This window comes from Cibotium barometz, chromosome 4 (assembly GCF_041138505.1).
Source record: "Cibotium barometz isolate CiBa-2024 chromosome 4, ASM4113850v1, whole genome shotgun sequence".
NCBI classification, from domain to species: Eukaryota; Viridiplantae; Streptophyta; class Polypodiopsida; order Cyatheales; family Cibotiaceae; genus Cibotium; species Cibotium barometz.
In genome coordinates, this window is record NC_141049.1 from 9,888,030 (window position 1) to 9,909,896 (window position 21,867).

The window sequence follows — 21,867 nt, forward strand, 5'->3', positions numbered from 1 at the left end:
CAGTACTGCTGTGAGAGTGTTAACAGATAGAGAATCACAGTGGAAGGTCAGGCAAGCATCTTACCCCGTTTGGGTTGAGGTAATCAATTTTCCAGTAAACTTCAACGAGGCACTCCCGGCACAGATGGGGGAAAAATGCTTTGAACTCAAATGGGGAGTTTTTGCAGGAGCTTGTTTTATCTGACCCTAGAGCCATTCTAAATCACACCATCCATGGTGTGCATTGTAAAGTAGCCCTAGGGCCGTTCTACCATTCATGGATCATGAATGATCTGATGCCTCAAACATACCCCCTTCTATTAAGACAACTAATCCACCTCTTGTGGTTAATATGGGTGTCCAGACTAGCAATAAAGCTGGAGCATAGGCACAAGTGCATTTTGAGCCACTTCAGAAACCTGTTGTTGCAAAAGAGAAAAGCATGCCGGATGCAGAAAGCTGGCAAACCCTGCATCCAAGAAAAATGATCAATGTGAAACCTTAACCATTGCAATCCCGCACTTGGATGGAGGCCACTACATCCCAGAGTAAGGCATCCACCTCTACCCATGTTGATGTTGGAATGTTGTGAGAAAATGTACTTAAGAAGGGTGGAATGCGAATATTATAGAGCATGCAGGCTCATATTGACATGGCTTTCACCTGGTGAACATGCATGCAACAATAAAATGCCTGACATATAATGTACTCGGGTTACATAACCCGAGAACTTGGAGACTACTTTGGAACTATGTATATAGGATGAAACCCGATATAGTGTGTTTACAGGAACATAATCAACATGCTCTCGCTAGATAAACTGGTTATTTCCATGACTGATATACATTATGCAGGCTTGACTACTTTTTCTAGTTTTTGTATACTTATACAACATGCTTTACACACAGTTGTGGCTTATAATGATCCAGATGGTAAGAGTGATTATTGTACAGTGCATTTTAAATGGGCAGACTTATGAATTTGCATCGGTTTATGCTGCTTATGTATCTACTCACCATGCCTTGCTTTGGCAAAAACTTATGCAATATCCATGGATGACTAATGCTTTTTTGTGTGGTGATTTTAATAATTCACCATCACGAGAGGACAATACATGTGGTCACTCTCACATGATTGTGGCTGATGGGATCTTATGGACAAATGCATAATGTTGTCTGAATGCAGTAGATATGTGGAAAGAAACTTGTTCGGATGTAAAAGGGTTTACATTCCATCACAATGCTCTTGCTGATTACCGTGCTCGTTTGGATCGTTGGTATATTCTAAATGCTGATCATGCTGATCTTCATGCATGCCATATGTGGGTTGACTATTCCGTGGGACTCTTTGATCATGCTCCCTTATGGATGGGTCTTTATTTGGATGCTCCCATTGATGATATACAGTTTCCCACCAAACAATAGTTATCTCACTCACCCCTTGTTTCAAGGAATGGTGTATGCTATTGTGGATGCCCTTAAAGCTGAACCTTTGTCATGACTGCAACAGTCTAATCCCATTGAACAGTGTCAAATGCCTTTGCTACATCAACTTGTAGTAATCAAAGATCCTGCTCTATATATTTTGCGTATTCTATCCCCACATAGGCATTACAGATATTATCAGTGAGATTTGTCATTTGGGAACAAAGGCAAATGGAGGCCTCTATTTGAAATCTTTTTGGCTCAACAACCCCTTGGGACTCTCATGATTGCTGCAATGCTGACATCCTACCAAACTTGCTCCCTTGGTAAATGGAACCTACACTACTGGGATATACTATTTGGACATATCCAAGGCAAGATTCTTGGTTGCCCACACGCAAGCCGATTAATCACCGATTGCAAAGTAGTATTGCAATATGTTCATTGGTATGGAAGACCTTCTCAGATAGGAAAACGTACATTGGAGTCATGCTTTTGGTGCTCCATTGGCGATTACAGCTCTTAGATCAGCCTACTTTCTGTCTATCAAAGGCATGTGCACTGTGCAAGATGTCATATCCCCTGAGGAACGTGTTCTATCTTTCCCACAAGCTCAATGTAGATGGGGTTTGGGCCTACATGGCAAAAAACTTCTAAGCATGGAAATATGCTATGGAATATGAATAAGTCAGCGGTATGGTGGAAAAAACTTTTGCAGAAGCTATGGAAAAGCAAGTTACCTCTCAAAATTTTTTGGCAAAAACAAAGATTGCTTTTGCTCATTGTCTGAGATGTTTTTGCTTGAATGAGACCATTCACTTGTTGTGGCAATGCATTGACACACGGTGTGTGTATACATAAATGTGTGCATGCGTGCATGTGCGCGCGCGCGCGTGTGTGTATGAGTGTGTTTTCGAGTGAGTTCACATTAGGAAGTGATGTTATGCCATTTTGACGGTCACATTGTGGGCTATCCATGTGCTACAAGAATGGTGCAAGATTGGAAGACTGCATTGAAAAACCTCGAATGGGTGGGACGTGATTCTCCAATCGGTAACTCTATGTGACTGGAAAGCTTGCACTTGTCCTCTTTGTTTGTAGAACCGGTAGCTATGCAAGAGCCTTGTAAATGCATGCTTTTTAGCATCCTTGGGTATATGCACGTTGCAAGACGTTATGGATGAAACGGGGAATGTGTTATCCTTCCCACAGGCATGTAGTAAACATAACTTGGGCTTGCAGCATAGACTAATATGGAGAAAGATTAACAGGTTATTGCATCCATATGAACCATTGCCTCCATTGGTTGAAAATGATAGGCTTCATGACTGGAAAGTGAAAGGGAAAACTAAAAAATGCTCGGGGATTACATTTGGATAAGATAACTGCAGCTAGTATGTATAATCATTTGCTGCCACCACCTTGGATTAATGCACACGGTAACATTCTATGAGGTATACAAAAGAGTGAAAGATGATGGAAAAAACAACTTGGAAGTATATGGAAAAATAAGATATCTTTAAAGCAAAGATTGTTTCTTTGGTATTGCTTGGTGGGTGTCCTCCCTGTTGTGGAGATACTTGCTAAAAGACTGCTAGCTGAAGCCACCTCCTGTAGATGTGGAGCTTAGTCTGAAATTGCTCCACATCTATTATGGCATTGTTTGAAGACAAGGGAGTTTCTTCTAAGATTGGCTGATGATATCTCAGGTTGCTTCCTTGGTGAGCGATATGGAAAGAATTTCTGGATATTTCAGATTGGTGTTGTGTACAACTCTTCTGATTTTGATGTTTTCTTCCTATGGACTAGATATTGGGTTCTATGCACAAATATGGAAGATGAGAAACAATGCTATGTTTGGGCAGATGCCTCTAGAGGCATATGCTTACTTTAAGATACACTTGCGATAATCCCTCCATGACCGCCTATAGTTGGAGGACAATGTTTTTAGTCAGTTGGAGGTGTTTTTCCATAACTTGTGAAGTTCTCTGAAGATGGACTTTCTTGGAGTCTATCTCCTATGTTATACATAAGTTATTGTTAATAGAAGCATGGTTTTCACTTTAAAAGTGTGTGTGTGAGTGTGTGTGTGTGTGTGTAGCTTTGTAATCAGAATGCAAGCTATTATACAAGATTATGGGAGAAGCTATTTGTAAGAAGAAAGACAGAGTGTCCACCATATTCAACAATATACAAAAATCGGCCAACATAGAACTTTGAATGCCCAGGAGCAAGACATTTTGTGGAACGTGAAGCAAACCTTAAAAATCAATCAACAAAGAAAGCTTCAAAAATGGCAAGTTAAAGCTTGACAAAAACTATTGCTTTATAAAGGTTGTTCCTTGAAAGCTTTCTTCAAAGGATTGCATGCCTCTCGTCAAAGGCAATCCAAGTGTGTGTAAAGCAACGTGATGGTGAGTGGACCACAAACAAGCTGCAACTTGAGGAGGTATGTTTACAACATTGACATGTTTACGCCTCCTCCTGCTGCTACAACACAAGCTTGTGCGGCCCGTCAAATTCTGTTAGATACTGTGACAAGCATTATGACGTATCAAGAGGCTAACTACTTTTTTGAAACACCATTCACACTGAAGATGAGCTTGATTATGCACTGAAAGCATTGTGAAGATGGAAACCTCCAAGATGGGATGGTCTTACTGTAAAATTTTTCCATGCATTCTAGGATCTTATGAAAGGCACTATCCTTTCCATGATAAATCATTGTAAGACCATATTAGGGAGTTTGGGAAAATCCCGATTCCCATTTTGTAAGATCAAAAATTGGGGGCACGGTGAATCCTTTTAACCCCTAATGTGACATATCGTTGGGAAGCTGTTAAAGAGTAGGTTCTAAATCCGCATTCTTTGAAGACTTTGGAATTGGTATGCTCACGATATACCAAAAAGTAGATTAAAAAGAAAATTCCCAAAGTAATGGGATTTCGCCAAATTCCCTAATATGGTCTTTTGTTGGGACATAGGGATGCTTCCATTTTCTTGGAAGGAAGGGCTTGTCAAACTTGTGCCTAAAAAAAAATTGTGTGAAATGATTCCTTATGGCCTATGCTCAGTTCTATTTGTCTCTTTTAGTTTGGACTAAAAAAGATATTGATTGTTTCATGTCAAGAGCGTTGGAATGCTTATGGAGAACCACAACTGATAAAAAAGTACTTAGGTTATTGAAATACGAACATGGGTAATTATGCTAGCCACAATATGTGCAAATATGAGAACATTAGCATTTCGCAACTGGATTCCTACACACTGGGACATTATTCTTGGACTTTTTGATGGTAAAATACCTGGATGTCCGTATTCCACTAGGGTTATTTAGGATTGGAAACAAATTCTATCGCACTTGCATTGGTCTAGTAGAAATGCTGGCATTGGAAACTCTCTTGCTTTGGAAAGTATACAGTGGAGCAGAGTCTTTGAGGAACCACTACATTATTGGAACCGCTGTGAGGAGCATTTTGGTGATGTGTGCATCAGGGATCATGGCCCCATCAAAAAATCCAGGTAGGTGTGACTATGAGAAGAAGTAGCTGTAGGTAGTCCTTGAATCCTGATAGTCTGCTGTTTGATGGTAGTTGATTGAGTGCATGTAGAAAGTGATGAAAATGAGCTATAGTTGATGATGTCCATGGTGATGATACATAGTCATATACATCTGACACCCATATGGGAACCTGTTCACATGGCAACAGAGGTCTATTGGGGATGTGAGTCTAAGAGAAGATGGCTATGAAGGAACATAGGATGCTCATGATGTGAAGATATGAGGAGATAGTGAATGTATGTAAGATGGTGTTAAGAATGACTCATTGGTTGATCATGTGCATGGTGATGATGCATTGGTATGTACATCCAATATCCATACATAGGTGTTAGTCCACTTGGCATAGAGAGAAGGTATCGCCACTCGGGGAAGGGCCAAGAGAAGTGTTAGTTAGGAAAGGTAGTTTGTTAGTTGCTAATTGGGGGCATGCATGGTGCTGAGCAGAAAGAAGTAGAAGAGGAAAACCACGACGAGCTGAAGAGACTGAGAGAGAGCTTGGATTCTGGATGGTCAAAGAAGCTGGAACAGAGGGGAATTGGACTGAGGATTCCTGTATTAGATGATATGAATGAAGCTAGAGGAGGAAGGTGTGAATTCAATGACCAAGAAGCTGGATATAGAGCTCACTTGTATAGGCAAGTGATTGGGTCAGAGACTGTGTGAGAAGGGTGATGAAGGATTTTGATTAACATGGTGCTGAGGATCAAAGACCAGACCAGGGTGAATTAGACAGGTAAAGGACCAGTTTGATTGGGTAAGTCTTTGTACCTTGGGGTATTACTCTGTTGGAACTTGGTCTTCTCCTCAGGTTCCCTAGTGATAGAGGATTGTCTCACCTAAGAATTTGTGGCTTCTGGTTGGGAATTCACCATTGTTTGCTTCTACCTTCATGCTTTCATAGAATTATGCAGAATTAGGTGCGATTCAGCTGTCATATCTTTTATTTTGTTTATGAAGGTTAATTAAAGTAAAGCTGTTTCAGAATCTGTCAATAACAGAGTATCATTGGTGTCTTAAGCAAATTGTATGTGAGAGATCAAAGCTAGTCGAGGCGACGATTTACTGTGTATCCTGAATGTTGGGCTTATGTGTAAATTGATCATGAGGAGAGAGTGCTTGGTTGTAGAGGTTTGATTTCATGAACTGTATGGATTTAATTGGGGTTCAGAGATTAAACAGGGTGTGCAAATCATAGAGTAGGACTTTGGTTATTATTACGACTCATTTGAAGGGGATCATCTGTGAACATGTTTTTAATCTTAAGAGTCCCATGTCTCGGTCTGACAGAGCCAAGGAGTTACAAAAACTTGCTGAATGGTCTGCAACTTGAATCAAAGTATCTTGAGGAACACAAAGTTTTGGACCTGAATTGGGGAATACAAGATCAGAGTTTGTGAAATTTAGGAATGATTACTCTAGGTTGTTCAGAGGCTTAAGGGGAGAGAGGAACTACAACTCCTGGGAGACAAGTTAACACTTAACTGGATCAACCCTCTCAACAACATAACAGTTTGGATTTGAATAGGGAGGCTGGAAAGGACCAAAGGTAATCAAGGTGTGAGCTATCATCATGGGGCTTTTTCTGAGGTTTAAGGGGAATAAAACTCCATTGATCTAGAGGACTAGTGAAGTGCAGGGAACTGCATCCATCTCTTCAAGGGGATAACAAAACTTGGTTTGAATTCTTGTTTGATCATCAGAGGATCAGAGAAAACTTGTTGAGTTCTTAGGTGCTTTGGACAAGGTGATTTGGGAACCCTTGGATTTGGGAGAAAATATGGGCAGACAGATGGTCCCAAAGATCTATGGAGGGAGCTTAGCAAGTTGTATTAAGGGAAGGATGAAGAGATGCCAACCTTTGTGGGCAGATTTGAGGGTGTTTGGAGAAGGATACACAGAGCCTTGGGAGAGAACTTGGTACCACCTGATTTCTTGAAAAAGGATAGGTTAATTGGTGTATTACATGGCAGCATTAAAGAGAAGGTGGAGTTGAAGGACCCTTACACATTTGCTAAAGCTGTAAGGATAGCAATTGAGCAATGGAGAAGAAGCTTAGGAAGCTGGAGCTAGCAAGGAAGGAAAGAGAAGCAGGTATGCAAATCAAATAGGAATAGGTACAACATGGTTCTATAGGGGTATCCGAGTGGAAATTCCAAGGTTGATAGAATCAAATAGGGCTCAAGATGGATTGCATCAGGAGATCCAGAGATTTATTGAGCAGATTGGCAATCTTAACCTTACTGTCTAGGGAATTCAAAATCAAGTGAGAAGGCCACAAGGGGAGAGACATCCAAGAAATAGATTGGAAGAGGTACAATGCTTCAATTGTGGAGAGAGGTCACACAGCACCTCAATGTCTTCAGCCTAGAAGGGAGCCAGGTGGGATATACCCAGTGATTCAGAGACATGAAGATGATAGGTAGCTCTATTTTATTTGAAAGTTATGATGCCTACTCTTTAGAGTCTAAAGAAGAGGCTGATGATGAGGGCTTAGACCAAAGTTTGCTGGTGGAGATGGAAATGGATATGTGTGGGCTGCAGATGGATGAGGTCAGAGAGAAGGGAAGGGCTGGAAATCCGATAGGACAGGATTCCCATAATGCGGGATTCAATGTTCCAAAAGAGGAGCTGATGGAAATGGTTGGTACGGATTTGAGTATGGAAGAGGAGTATGAGATGCTCTTTGTTAAGTATCCAAGGTTGTTTGTAAAGGAGTATACCGAGTGTTGAAGAAGAGGAGTTTTTTGACAACATCAAGGACTTGCTCTCTACCTTGCCCATAATGATGCCACCAGACTCGACACAAACCTTTTATCTAAGTCTTAGTGTTGGTAAAAATGTAGTTGGAGCAGTTTTGATACAAAAAGGGTTGAAGCAATCATATATGAGACCTGTATACATCAGCAGAACCATGGGGAATGAAAGATCTTGGCATGAGGTGGAACTATTAGTATGGGCAATAGTTTATGCAGTCAAGAGACTAAGGAATTACCTGATATACATACCCTTTGTGGTATTAACATCTTGCAGTTTGCTGTCCCATCTGCTGAGATTTCTAGGATAAAACCCCAAGATACAGAGGTGGATATTGGCCTTACAAGAGTTTGATATAAGCTTCATCAAGGAGGACAGTGTGAGGGAACATATGGCAGATATGTTAACATACAGGGAAGTGCAGATCAGACCCAAATAAGCTAAGGATGTTGAGAGACAAGTAGCTCCCAGTCATAGTCTACATGAAGAATTGCAGGGTGCTAAAGGGACCATGTACTTTGATGGTGCTTTCAAAAAAGTATGGGAAAAGGAGGGGCTGGATATGTATTTTTGGATGCACAGGGACAAGAGGCATGGTGTGGTTGCCACGCTATACAGGTGAATAGCAACAATGAAGCTGAATACAACAGCGTGTGTTGGGGGCTAGAGGAGTGTAAAAGGAGGAAAATCAAAAGATTGATTATAAAGGGAGATGCTCTGTTGGTCATCAGACAAGTCCAAGGGGTTTGGAGAGTGAATAAGGATGAGTTGAAATAGTGGTTCTTCAAGGCCAGAAAGATACTGGAAAGCTTTCAAGCTGTCCAAATCTGGCATATATCCAGAGAACAAAATCAGAGGGCTCATGAGCTAGCTGAGCAGGTACTGATTCCAGCATTGCATGGGGTAAAGCTTCAAGAGCTTTTATATCAAGGGAGAGAGTCTTTACATGAAGAGGAGCATGTTCTGCTTACTGGTTTTGCCAGAAGAGATCTGAGTGCATCAAGCAGACAGGCAGTGACTAAAAGGGCCATGAAACATGTGCTGATAGGAGAGCAGCTATATCGTAAGGGCTCAGATTGGGTCTTAAGGAGAGTCTTATACCATGCTGAGATACAGTGTGTTTGGCAGCATGTCATGAGGAAGGATGTGGAGGACACTATGGAGCAGATATCACCAAAAGGAAGATCTTAGGAGCTCAACTGATGTGGCCAAGTATGAACAGGGATATCACCCACCACTGGTGTAGAAGCTGTACAGAATGTCAAGCCTTCCAAAAAAGGATGTTGGTGCCAGAGCCCATGTAACATGTTATGAGTTATGGGGCATTTAAGAAATGGGGAGTAGATGTCATAGGACCTCTTCCAAGAACCAAGAACAAGAAGTTGTACATCATCATCGCAATAGACTATTTAACCAGGTGGCCAGATGCAAGGGCAACCAGTAAAGCAGATGCAAGGCAAGTAAGTCAATTTCTATATGAGATGATTTGCTGCAGGTTTGGGGTTCCCTTGGAGTTGGTAACAGATCACGGCAAAGAGTTTAGAGCCAATTTGATCCAGGATCTGACTAGGTTATTACACATCAAACATAGGTTTACCACACCCTACCACCCTCAATGCAATGGGTTAGTAGAGAGCTTCGTTGGGGTTTTACAGAAGTTGCTATTCAAGCTTGTGGAGGAGCATCCTAGAGACTGGGATCTATATCTGGACAGAGCATTGTGGACATACAGGGTTTTACAGAAGCATGCAACAGGGTTTACACCCTTTCATTTGGTTTATGGAGAGGACTGTGTGCTACTTGTCAATGTCACGTTGCCATCTCTAGACTTTATGCTTCAACATAGTGTAGAACAAGAGGAGCAAGAGAGGAACAGATGGGCCAAGCCGCATGCTCTTTTGCTAGTAGACAGAAATGAAGCAGTCAAATGGTATGAGAGGGCAAGTCAGAAAAGGATAGAGACGTTCAATGAAAGATTGGGGAACAAGGGTTTAACTGAGGGCATGTTGGTTTTGAGATATAATAGTGCTCTAGACAACACTTTTCATACCAAATTCAGGGCTAGATGGGAAGGGCCATATGTGATACATCAAGCCTTCTCTAATAGAAGTTACCAGCTCAAGGACCTAAATGGTAGACTGCACCCTAGCAGAGTTAATGGGTTGAAGCTAAGGCCTTACCATATCAGGATCGTGTGAAGCACATAGGATGGTGGAACACTTGAAAGTGTTCCACCCTGGGGTTGGGGCAATATGTGAGGGGCATTTTGGTGGTGTGTTCATGAGGGATCAGAGCCCCATCAAAAAATCTAGGTAGGTGTGAGTATGAGAAGAAGAAGTTGTAGGTAGTCCTTGAATCCTGATAGTCTGGTGTTTGATTGTAGTTGAGTGAGTGCATGTAGAGAGTGATGAAAATGAGCTATAGTTGATGATGTCCATTTTGATGATACATGTCATATACATCTAACACCCATATGATCGCCTGTTCACATGGCAACAGAGGTCTATTAGGGATGTGAGTCTAAGAGAAGATGGCTATGAAGGAACATAGGATGCTCATGATGTGAAGATGTGAGGAGATGAGTGAATGTAAGATGGTGTTAAGAATGACTCATTGGTTGATCATGTGCATGGTGATGATGCATTGGTATGTACATCCAATATCCATACATAGGTGTTAGTCCACTTGGCATAAAGAGAAGGTATCGCCAGTCAGGGAAGGGCCAAGAGAAGTGTTAGTTAGGAAAGGTAGTTTGGTAGTTGCTAATTGGGGGCATGCATGGTGCTCAATAGAAAGATGTAGAAGAGGAAAACCATGACGAGCTGAAGAGAGTGAGAGAGAGCGGATTCTGGATGCTGGAGCAGAGGGGAATTGGACTGAGGATTCCTGTATTAGATGATGTGAATGAAGCTAGAGGAGGAAGGTGTGAATCCAATGAACAAGAAGCTAGATACAGGGCTCAATTGGATAGGCAGGTGATTGAGTCAGAGACTGTGTGAGAAGGGTGATGAAGGATTTTGAGTATCATGGTACTGAGGATCAAAGACCAGACCAGGGTGAATTAGGAAGGTAAAGGACCGGTTTGATTGGGTAAGTCTTTGTACCTTGGGGTATTACTCTGTTGGAACTTGGCCTTCTCCTCAGGTTCCCTAGTTATAGAGGATTGTCTCACCTAAGAATTTTTGGCTTCTGGTTGGGAATTCACCATTGTATGCTTCTACCTTCATGCTTTCATAGAATTGTGCAGAATTAGGTGTGAGTCAGTTTGTTATATCTTTTATCTTGTTTATGGAGGTTCAATTTCATTTGTGAACAGGTTTTTAATCTTAAGAGTCCCATGTCTCTGACAGAGCCAAGTGGGAGTTACAAAAACTTGCTGGATGGTTTGCAACTTGAATCAAAGTATCTTGGGAAACATGAAGTTATGGACTTGAATTGGGGAATACAAGATCAGAGTTTGTCCAATTTGGGAATAATTAGTCTGGGTTGTTCAGAGGCTTAAGGGGAGAGAGGAACTACAACTCCTAGGGAGACAAGTGAGGAACAATTTGGATTCGAATAGGGAGGCTAGTAATGGATCAAAGGTAATCAAGGTGTGAGCTGTCATCATGGGGCTTTTCTGAGGTTTAAGGGGGATAAAAGTCCATTGATCTTGAGGACTAGTGAAGTGCAGGGGACTGCATCCATCTCTTAAGGGGATAATAAAACTTTGTTTGAATTCTTGTTTGATCATCAGAGGATCAGAGAAAATTTGTTGAGTTCTTAGGTGCTTTGGAGTAGGTGATTTGGGAACCCCAGTTTTGGTTTCAGTATATTTTACTACAGTGGTGTCTTGGTGGTGTTATAGAGGTGATCATCCAGAGCCCTCACACTGCGAAAGGCTTATTTGCTAGGTATTTGATATGTACAAGATGTTATAGATGCGAATGGCTAGGTTCTCATCTGTCCTCAAGAGAATTGTCAATATGATTTGGGCATGCATAATAGACCAATATGGCAAGTGAACATGTGGATAATGCAGTCTATACAAAACTGGCTGATGGATTGGAAATTAGATTGACAGATGCCTGGTTATAAGTCTGTTTCATTTGATCAATTGACTGCAGCCAGAGCATATAAGTTTATTATTCCTCCCCCATGGATTGTTGAGCATGCTAACCAGCACTTGCAGACATCTAAACCATTACGTTGGTGGAAAACATGCCTTAATAACATTTGGAAAAATAAACTCCCTTTGAATCAGAGTCTTCTTGTGGAGATGCATGGTTGGGGTCCTTCCTATTGATACACTACTGGCCAAGAGACACATTGCCTCACAGGTGCTATCATGCACGAGAAACACCACCTCATTTGCTTTGACATTGTCCGTCTTCTCGTGTTCTTCTTGATAGGCTTTTTGGATATTTACAGGTTCATTTTCCTCGGCATCATTTCTCCTAGAAATTCTGGCTTTTTGGTGGAAACCCCAATGAATTATCAAACTACCCACCGTTTCTTGTGTGGACAAGATTTTGTGCTTTTTGCGTGAATCTCTCTAGGACTCTCACGCCTTGGGGGAGATCACTACTAGGCAATTAGATGTGTTTTTTCACTGTTTTTTAGCTTGTCCTTTTTATTGGCGCCTATTCTTGTACCTTACCTTGAGTGATTAATTAGACAGTGGTTTCACCAAAGAAAGTGTGTGTGTGTGTGTGTGTGTAATTTCTATATTGCAAGATTTTCGGCTGGTGCCTCCACCTAAGGAGGAGGAATGATTGAGAGACTTGAAATTTGATAGGCGAATTCCACGTTACTCTCCTTTCTCTTTCCATCAGCTCATGGCAACTAGAGCTTACAAAATTTTTATCCCTCCACCTTGGAAACAGACACATGTAAATCAGTTGTGGCAGTAAACAAACCTCTTCGCTAGTGGAAGGCCTCTTTGACCACAATTTGGAAGAGAAAATTGCCTCTCAAACGACTTTTCTTGTGGAGATGCATTGTGGCTGCACTTCTGTTTGGCACCTTCTTAGCTAATAGAAACAGTGCACGTGCCTCTTGAAAGAGGTGCTCTCATGACCAAGAGACAGTTATTTATTTGTTATGGGGATGCCTCTCTTTTCATGCTTTCTTAGACATACTGTCAAGGCACTTGAGAGTGCGATTTCCTGACAACAACTCTAGGAAATTCTTCTGGATGTTCGGGCACCTTTCTTCGCCTTTGCTAGATTACATAGTTTGTCTCTCATGACCAAGAGACAGTTATTTATTTGTTATGGGGATGCCTCTCTTTTCATGCTTTCTTAGACATACTGTCAAGGCACTTGAGAGTGCGATTTCCTGACAACAACTCTAGGAAATTCTTCTGGATGTTCGGGCGCCTTTCTTCGCCTTTGCTAGATTACATAGTTTTCCTTTCCTGGACTAGATATTGGGCCTGGGCTTTGTGGATGATCTACCATGCACAAAATTAGTTGATTTTTTGCCATGTGCTTGGCTTTTTTCAAGAGGTCTCTTTACCTTTTATTGTGAGATTCTTTTGACCTTGAAGATCTTTCCTTACTATTTTTGATATTTGAGTAGTAGTTATCCTACCTTAGGATAGCTATGAATGTACTATACTTTTTTTAATGAAGCAGTGGTTTCGTATATAAAAAAGTGTGTGTGTGTGTGTGTGTGTGGTGTGCGAATTCGAGAGTCAATAAACTTATGCTTGAGAAGGTTATAGGAGCCACTGAGTGTGTGGTGTAGTAGTGTGCGTGCGTGCGTGCGTGCGTGTGTGTGTGTGTGTGTGTGTGTGTGTAGAGAGCGCTCACCTGACTTTTTGAAAAACGTCACTTGCTTCTATTGCAATCATGGTCATAAACTGTACTTCCTATTTTGAGACAGTAGTCGCATGTTCTACCTGTTCTTACAGAAAGTCGTCGTCCTTTTTTATGGCCTTTGTTATGTTCTTGCTTCTCTTGTTGTTATCGCCTGTTGTTTGTTGCCTTTTCTTATTCATAATAACTATCTTTGCCTTTTGCTTACCTTCTTGCTTGTGTGTATTTCTCTATGGACTCTTAGTTTCTGCTATTTGCTGCCCAAAAAAGAGAGGCGACTTTTCCAAAATAGCTTGTTTTCGTTGTTGCGGATTAGTAAGTAGAACCTCATAGAAGTCATGAGCAGCAAAGTAGCAGTCCTCAACAAAGGATCCTCCAAGCATGGCTTTAAGCCACTGCCCAACATCAACCACTATAGGCATCTTTCCAAGAAAAAAGAAGATCACAACTCTCTGTGGCGAGAGTTTCATAATACTTGGCCAGGAATCCACAAGGATAGGTTCATCCCATGCTTTCTTGATCTCAACAAAGCCTTCTTGAAGAGTGTCATAGAAATGTTACAGGTCGGGATTGGTGCAACGAGGGGACTACATCTTAGTTTGCTCTCAGAGCCTCCTCCTAAGTTTCTTCTCTTAGGCTCAATAGATAGATCTCCGCATCTGTACACTTAAGTAGGTGTGGCCATTTTTTCAAAATCGAGACACACAAATAGACTCCCTTATAGAGGAGATACAACCTCCTACAAAATATGCTACTTCTTTCTCTCAGGGAGTAGCATACTTCAATATGCACCTTGCTTTACCTTTTTTGGCTGAGTCACTCGGCAACGTGCTTTGCCCTCCTAGGTCTTCTTGAAGGGTCAATAGATTTTTCATCCTTTGGGATATTGATAAACAAGCTCCTTCCCGAGTGGCATAAGACTTCTGACATTGGAAGCTTTCTTCAAGCTCAAATGGGAATGTTTTGTTGGCTCTTGTTTCACATGTAAAAAGTTTGGACACATGGCATCATAATGTCCTTTGGTACTCTTGCAACCTTGCCAGTTGTTGCAATAATGCCACCTCAAGAGGAGGTTCTTGTTGTACTCATGTAGTAGCAGAAGGGGAAAAATGGCTTAGCCTAAATTCGACCAAATATGCTTTTGCAGTTACAAGTGGATATCCATGTTACGACACGTGGTGTGAACAGAAGGATTGGCGGTAAACCCAGCCAAGGTGGAAGTGATTTTGAAGTTGCAGTCACCAAGGAATGTGAGAGAACTTGCAAGATTTTTGGGCCAAATCAAATGGCATAACAGATTCCTAAGTTTCTTGGTTGGCATGTAGCAATGCCACTCTACTATCAGTCGGACAGTAGAGAATGTAGAATATATTTGGTCTTGAGAGTGTCATAAAGCATTTCAAAACTTGGAAAGAATACTTAAGCAACCCAGTTTTGATTTGATTTTTTATATGTTTGAGAATGCATCAAATATGGCCATTAGAAGTGCCTTGATGCGAGAAGCCCAAGAAGGTTGGTTCAGGCCAGTGTACAATGTAAGCCAGATACTGACTAAGGTAGAGAGAAACTACACCATAACAGAAAAGGAAGCATTGGGAATGATATACTCCATCAAGGAATTCAGGCATTACTTGGGAAAATCCTATGATTTTCATGTTGACCACAAGGCACTCCTCTATTTGGTGAATACGCCAGATCTAGTAGGAAAGCTAGGAAGATAGTGCTACTACTTGAGGAATTTAGTTTCACGATGAAGAAAACCCCAAGAAAAGATCATGCCGTAGTAGATTTCCTATGAAGATTAGAATTAGGAGAGGCACCTATACATGTAGAAGATGACTTTTCAAATGCACAACTATTTTTGATTAATGGAGATAAGAGTCAATGGTATAAAGAGATAATGTAGTTCTTGATCGGTCTATTGTTTTCAAAAGGAATGAATTGAATCACATGAAGAGATTTGTTTTTTATTAATCAAGATAAGAGTTAATGGTATCAAGAGATGATGCAGTTCTTGTTTTTAGAAGGAATGAATAGAAATCACAAGAAGAGATTGGCTTTAAGGAGAAGATTATTCATGATGATAGAAGGACAAGTTCTTCCTGTGTTTCTCCGAACACAACATTAACTATTGCAAATGTTTTGACTTCCTAACTAGATTTAACAATATAGCTTTTAAATTGAGTGAATACCTAGCCTTTGAAGAGTAGGTCGACAAAATGTTAACATGCATTTAGCGGGACAAAAATAGAGGCAACTCTACTCGAACATCATAGGTGAAAAGCATATCCTAGAGAAAAATGGTTGAGGTCTCTTATTGAGAAATTGAAACACGAAAGGTCGCATTGCAAAGTGTGAGTTGCTTTTAGGCAGACATGCGCAACCTAGCATCCCATACTACCAATGTGCCCTCTGTTGGAAATCATGATCGATCAAACATGATGATGAATGCAACATAAAGCTAAATAAGAAGGGTTAGGTTAATTACATGAGATTAGGGTGGTTAATGATAACATTATGATGAGAAATAGAAAGTGAGTGTTGTACTCTTCCATAAGATATGAGGCTCTTATATAGGCTAGAGTACAAGTGATTAGGGCATGATTAATCTTTAAGCAAAACTTAATAAGTTATTGAAGAGAGCACTCAAAATCCTAGATTTGAGTGTAGAGGAGATCCTCCTCCACTACAAGTAGGCACCGAGAATATGCTTTTAAAGATATTGCAAACCATAGTCTATAAAGATCTACTAAGGCTAAAAAGACTATTGAACCATATGCCCTTATCCGCAACGTCACATGTAATATTTTGGTGTATTGTTTTCAACACCCTCCCTCAAAAAAATAACCAGGGCTACTATGATGCCAATGCTAGCTCTAGCTACTATTTACAATGTTGGTTATGATGACCACGTTGGTGCTCATATGCCTTACTACGATTAGGTTTACGATGCCAGTTATAATGACAGATGCTAGACATCTAGTTGTGATTACATTTTACTTAGGATAGAGGGGTGATTACAGGTAGGTAGGCCCTACTAGTCTCAGCAAGATGACATCGAAAATATTCAAATTTTGGGGGACCACTTGGGTAGAGAACCCTTGACTCAAAACATAAATGAACTAAAAGTGGAGGAAGAATCCCCCTTCGATGCCAACGTAAATCTTTTTGCGGCAACGTTTCCAAGCAATGGAAGCTTGGCTCATCCTTTTAGACTCATGGGCCATGGCAGAGCACCCGGATGATGTGATTGATAAAGATGTGAATGTCGATACCGAACACATATGCCTTAAGATAGGTCTTAATGTTGAAAGATCCAATAGCTCCATGAAAGAAGCATAAGATATAAACCATGTGGTGGTCTCAACATCATGTAATGATGACCAAATTGAAAGCATGCTCTTGTTGAAGTAGCTCTTGATCTTGTCGATGTAGCTTTTCTTCATGTCGATGTAGATGTAGCTCTTGGTATTCATCCTTGATTTCATTATGTTATGAAATCCATATAGGCAAAGATAAAACATTTTCTCAATGTGTTCATAAAGCCTTGATGTCCATCCCTTTCAAAAGATAATGCAACAAATATGCATAAGGGGGTCTTAGTCTTATCCACGACTAGTGTCTTGCCCTTGTAAAGGGATTAATGAGCATGATCAATGATTTTCATGATACATACAAGCTCATAATCGATTAGTGAGGGAAACCCACTGTTATTATGAGAGATGGAAATAAGGCAAATTTGGGTAATGATTTTCGAGCACCAAATCAAGGGGCATTATAAAATAATGGTATGGCATGCTAGAGCAAGTCCCCAATGTTAGGTGTGAACCCCCAATTAGAGGATTAAGCACTATGATTAGTGTTGATGACACTGCTAAGAAAACATTATAGATTTGAGTGAAATGCTTGAATCTCACCCAATGGCTTAACTAATGCTTACCAAAAATCAACTGTGGAGTGCCCGTGCCCTTATGATGGATATTAGGCACCTTAAAGGATTTATTAAAAACATGCTATAGGCAACGATTTTCGTGGAAAAGGGGTGATTGAGAAACTGCTTACTGTGGGTCGTCCGCTTGATGGAATGCCTTGAGATTTAAGCTGAGGGTAGCATATAGACTCATTTAACGAACCCCAAGAGGGCTTGGCTCCATTGTTAAGGTTGTTGTCGATTTTTTAAAAGAAAACTTCAGATCTGCAACGCTGAGTTCGCCGGCTTCCTGCACTTCTTCTTCTTTGAATTGGGTTGAACCCTTTGAGGGTTGGCTTAGCAATGATGTTGGGAAGGTGTGGCTAAGAGGGTTTTGTAAGAGGTTATCTAGATAGGGAGCAACAAGCAAAACATTTGCCAAGGGTAAAGCTGCCTACATTAGAGAAGAGGATTAGTAGAGTGATTAGGGGAGCTAAGGCAAGCATTAGGGTGATGGATCTAAGCTTTGATACCATGTTGGAAATCATGGTGGATCAAACATGATGATGAAGGCAACATAAAGCTAAACAAGAAGGGTTAAGGTTAATCACATGAGATTAGGATTAATGACAACATAATGATGAGAAAGAGAAAGTGAATGTTGTACTCTTCCATTAGATATGAGCCTCTTATATAGGTTGGAGTACAAGTGAGTAGGGCATGATTAACCCTTCAACAAAACCAAATAAGTTCTTGAAAAGAGCACCCAAAATCTTGGATTTAAGTGCAAAGGAGAGCCTCGTCCACTACAAGTAAGCACCTAGATTATGCTTCTAAAGATGCTGCAAACCATAGTCTATGAAGATCTACTAAGGCTAAAAAGTCCCTTGGATCATATGTCCTTATCCTCAATGTCACATGTAATATTTTGGTGTATTGTTTTCACATGTAATACTTTGGCCTAGAGAATTGCTTGTCCAAATGGAGCTCCTCCACTGCAAGGGATCTTTATAATAATCATAAGTGACCCCTAAGTCGCTTATATAGTAATAACCCCGCTATAATTGTCCCTCTACTTTATTAAGCTTTTAGCCATATATAGCCCCTAGCTTACTTTTGATTGACACTAAAAGCTAATTCAAACCTCATCCTTGCTATCCCTTAGCCTTATGGGCGGGTTCTAATGGCTCTAGCACCTCGCTATTCCCTAACCCTAACTGTGGGTTAGCTTATTTCTTAATCATGGATTAATCTAAGCCTAATTAAAGTCCAAGGCCCAATTTGGGATGTAATGATCTAGAGAGAGAGACGAAACAATAAAACGAAAGGGGTGAAACCATTAAACACTAGAAGGCACGAGAGGAACCCACTTTTAAAACCCATTAAACATTTAAGGAAGGAGAGGAACTCACTTTTGTAATGTTGCTGCAATACTCTCAAATGTCAAAGGTAGTCTCTTAATTTCTTTTGAGAGGCCCATGTTAAAACTCCATTTTTTTTAACGTGTTCAAAGATGAAAAGAGCATACTTCTATTTAGGTCAAAACCCTTAACAAAGACCTAAGGCCCAACAAAATTTTTATGTACAAATAAGCTAATTGATCCCAAAAAACGATGTTGGTATCTATTTCTCAGTCTTTTGTTTGAAGGTCAAGTGTTTTTTAAATAACCCTTATTTTGAAGGATTAAATCCCTTTGGAAGACTACCACAATCTTCACTATACTTTAAGAAAGAAATATTGATTATCTTACGTAGATATAAAGTGATAATGGAGAATTCAAGAGTCTATGGTAATCGAAGAGATAGGTACAAAGGTAGAACATTCCTTTGCACCTCATGATTCATGGATTATCGAGAATAGTGTAGCATCTTGACATATAACCAATCAAAAGGTTGGTAAATCTCCTTCTCAAGCCTATGGTGGGGAATTCCATCTTGGTAGAGTGGTCACGGATGATGCCAAATGTCTAGAAATAATGGCATGTGTACCATTTATTTTGTTTCTAGAAATGGTGATACTAAGAAGTTATCCAATGTCCTTTATATACCAAACATCAAGTAAAATATATTGTCAGTTATGGCCATAGTTGATCATGACTTAAAGGTTATGTTCGATAAAGTTGGTGTAATTAGATGCCAATAATAATGTCATAAGGAGAAGAATCAGGCACAACAACTTGTGTGAATTGTCGACTTTTATAACGCGAGCTGATGTCGGGACAAGCAAGCTATGGTATGAAATATTTAGCACTTGAGGTCTATACTCTTAAAAGAGATGTAAATGATTGGGATTGTGGCACATCTACCAACATTTTCAAACATATGTGAAACTTTTATGAAGTAGCAATAGCATGCATTTTCACAAGAAAGAAAGAATCATGCAAAGGATCCTCTAGAGCTTGTTCAATCAAATTTTTGTGATAAATTTATGGTAAAATGCTAACCTACATTGGTGGTTTTTTAAATTTTTGTTATCTATTAATTACTTTAGTAGAAAGATGTAGGTGCATTTTCTTTGAGATAAGGCCTAAAGGTTTTAGGAATTTTAAAATATCGTATAGCTTGGAAGAGAATAAGACAGGAAAGAGAATGTAGAAGTTTCAAACAAACTGAGGAGGAGAATTCCCATTAGGTGAATTCAATGCCTACTACTGTTGGTGCAAGGAGCACAAGATCAAGAGAGATTTTGACATGCTCATACTTTGCAACAAAATGGTATTACAAAGTGTAAGAATCACACAATTATGGATATGGCATTATGCTTAAAGGGAGGAAAGGAATACATAATTCTTTTTAGGTTAAGGTACTAGTGTAGTGCATATCACAAAGGCAATGAAGGGCATGACACCTCAAGAGGCTTATTCTAGTAAGAAACTTTAGTTACATATTTCAAGATATTTGGATATGACGGTTTTATGTATGTTCTAGACTCATCTGGGATTCCAACACTAGAAAGTGCATCTTCTTGGGGTACAATATGGGGTAAAAGGGTTACTGACTATATAATGTGGAGGCAAAGAAGATAATTATCATTCTTGTGATGTGGTGTTTGAGGAAGAACCACATCAAGTGAAGGAGAAGGCTTCGTTCATACTACCCTTTAATAAAGAATGTAGCCCAATTAACATAGCTAGTACCAACTCCATAAGAGGTGAATTTATCAAATGTTAAAAGAAGAGAAGCCTACAACACCACAGAAGGGACCATATCCTAAATGGGTGAAGCAATTCTTGGATGGGAAAGCTCCATCGACAATCACATAATCGCCAACACTGTTCATAGATCCAAGAGAATAGAGAAGAAGAAGAGTGCATCCACTCACGTATGGCTAGGATAGATAGAGTATAAGAGTCAGCCAACTTGAAGGAAGCATTAGCAAATCCAATTTGAGGGGAGCCAAGCAATCAAAGTATGACTAAATTATGAGAAACCACACAGGATATTATTAATCATCCCTGTAAAAAAATAAGTTATGGGCACCACATGGGTTTAGAAGGCTAAGTACTAGTTCAATAGTACATTGGATAAGTACAAGGCAAGGTCACGGTGAAGAGTTTTGCATAGGCCAAGTTTTAAATTTTCAAGAGATTTCACCTCCACAGCTAGATTGACCAGTGGGGTTAGTATCGCAAATGGATGTGAAGTCAACATTTTTGAATGGCCATCTCAAGGAGAAGATTTATGTAACACAATCACTTGGGTTTGAGATAAGCAACCCAAAAACCAATGTGTAGACTCTAAAAGACATTATAAGAGCTAAATAGGCCTCTCGGGCATGTACCAATGGAAACATGATTTCTTGTAAGTATTTGTCTTTCTTAAATATCGTCACATACAAATTTAATATTTTCTCTAAGAAAGGCATGTAAATGACCATTGTTCTTTATATGTGGATGATATCATTATAATGGAAAACCACAAAAATATTATTTAGAGATGTTGAGTTGAGAGTCTAAAATGTTAGACCTTAGGCTTATGCATTTCTATTTGGGGACCAAGGTCTAGCAAGAGTCAGATGGAATCTTCATTTATGAGCAAAAGTATACAGGAGAGATTCTGAAGGCAAAAGTATACAAGAGAGATTCTGAAGGCATTTCATGTGACTGAGTGTAAGTCAGTGGTGGGGTTACTGTTAAGCATTCGTGGGTTGATGGAATACTCATGGGAGGCACTCAAGGGCTTGTCTCTCACCCAATTTCTCAAGTAAAGAATAAATAATAAAGAATGTGCTAATATCTATTCTTTTGGGGATCATCTTTTTCAATTAAGGAGAATTGGTGAGTCCGATAAGGCCACCCTCCTTGCAAGGTTGGATGGCTAATCTAATGGGAATAAGGTAACAAGAGGAATGAAATAAACCTAACAGAAAATGAAAAAAAAACTCACATATCACTCACACTATCACTACACACTCTCACTCCACACTCACGTCTCACT

The 21,867-nt window shown here is 40.1% G+C and overlaps 2 protein-coding genes across 3 annotated transcripts in view; both read left to right on the plus strand.

Annotated features, from left to right (window-relative positions):
• LOC147638886 (putative plastid-lipid-associated protein 3, chloroplastic) overlaps window positions 1–12,756 on the plus strand; it is a 113,116-nt gene extending 100,360 nt beyond the window's left edge. Inside the window, exon 8 of the mRNA XM_086785328.1 lies at window positions 11,070–12,756. Within this exon, the coding sequence (XP_086641454.1) occupies window positions 11,070–11,221 (152 nt within the window). The 3' untranslated portion in view covers window positions 11,222–12,756. The remainder of the gene's footprint in view (window positions 1–11,069) is intronic.
• On the plus strand, window positions 125–11,029 carry LOC147638888 (uncharacterized). Of its 2 annotated transcripts, none has more exons than XR_015263898.1 (3): window positions 125–4,925; window positions 5,410–10,420; window positions 10,452–11,029. XR_015263898.1 is itself a non-coding variant. In XM_086785353.1 (3 exons), exons 1-3 carry the CDS (start codon window positions 4,609–4,611, stop codon window positions 5,526–5,528), a joined length of 318 nt encoding a protein of 105 aa, XP_086641479.1. In that variant the 5' UTR covers window positions 125–4,608; the 3' UTR covers window positions 5,529–11,029. The 2 variants fall into 2 exon arrangements, 1 of the variants encoding a protein (XP_086641479.1); XM_086785353.1 differs by having other exon boundaries at window positions 125–4,699; window positions 4,818–4,925; window positions 5,410–11,029.
• Window positions 12,757–21,867: the final 9,111 nt, after the last annotated feature.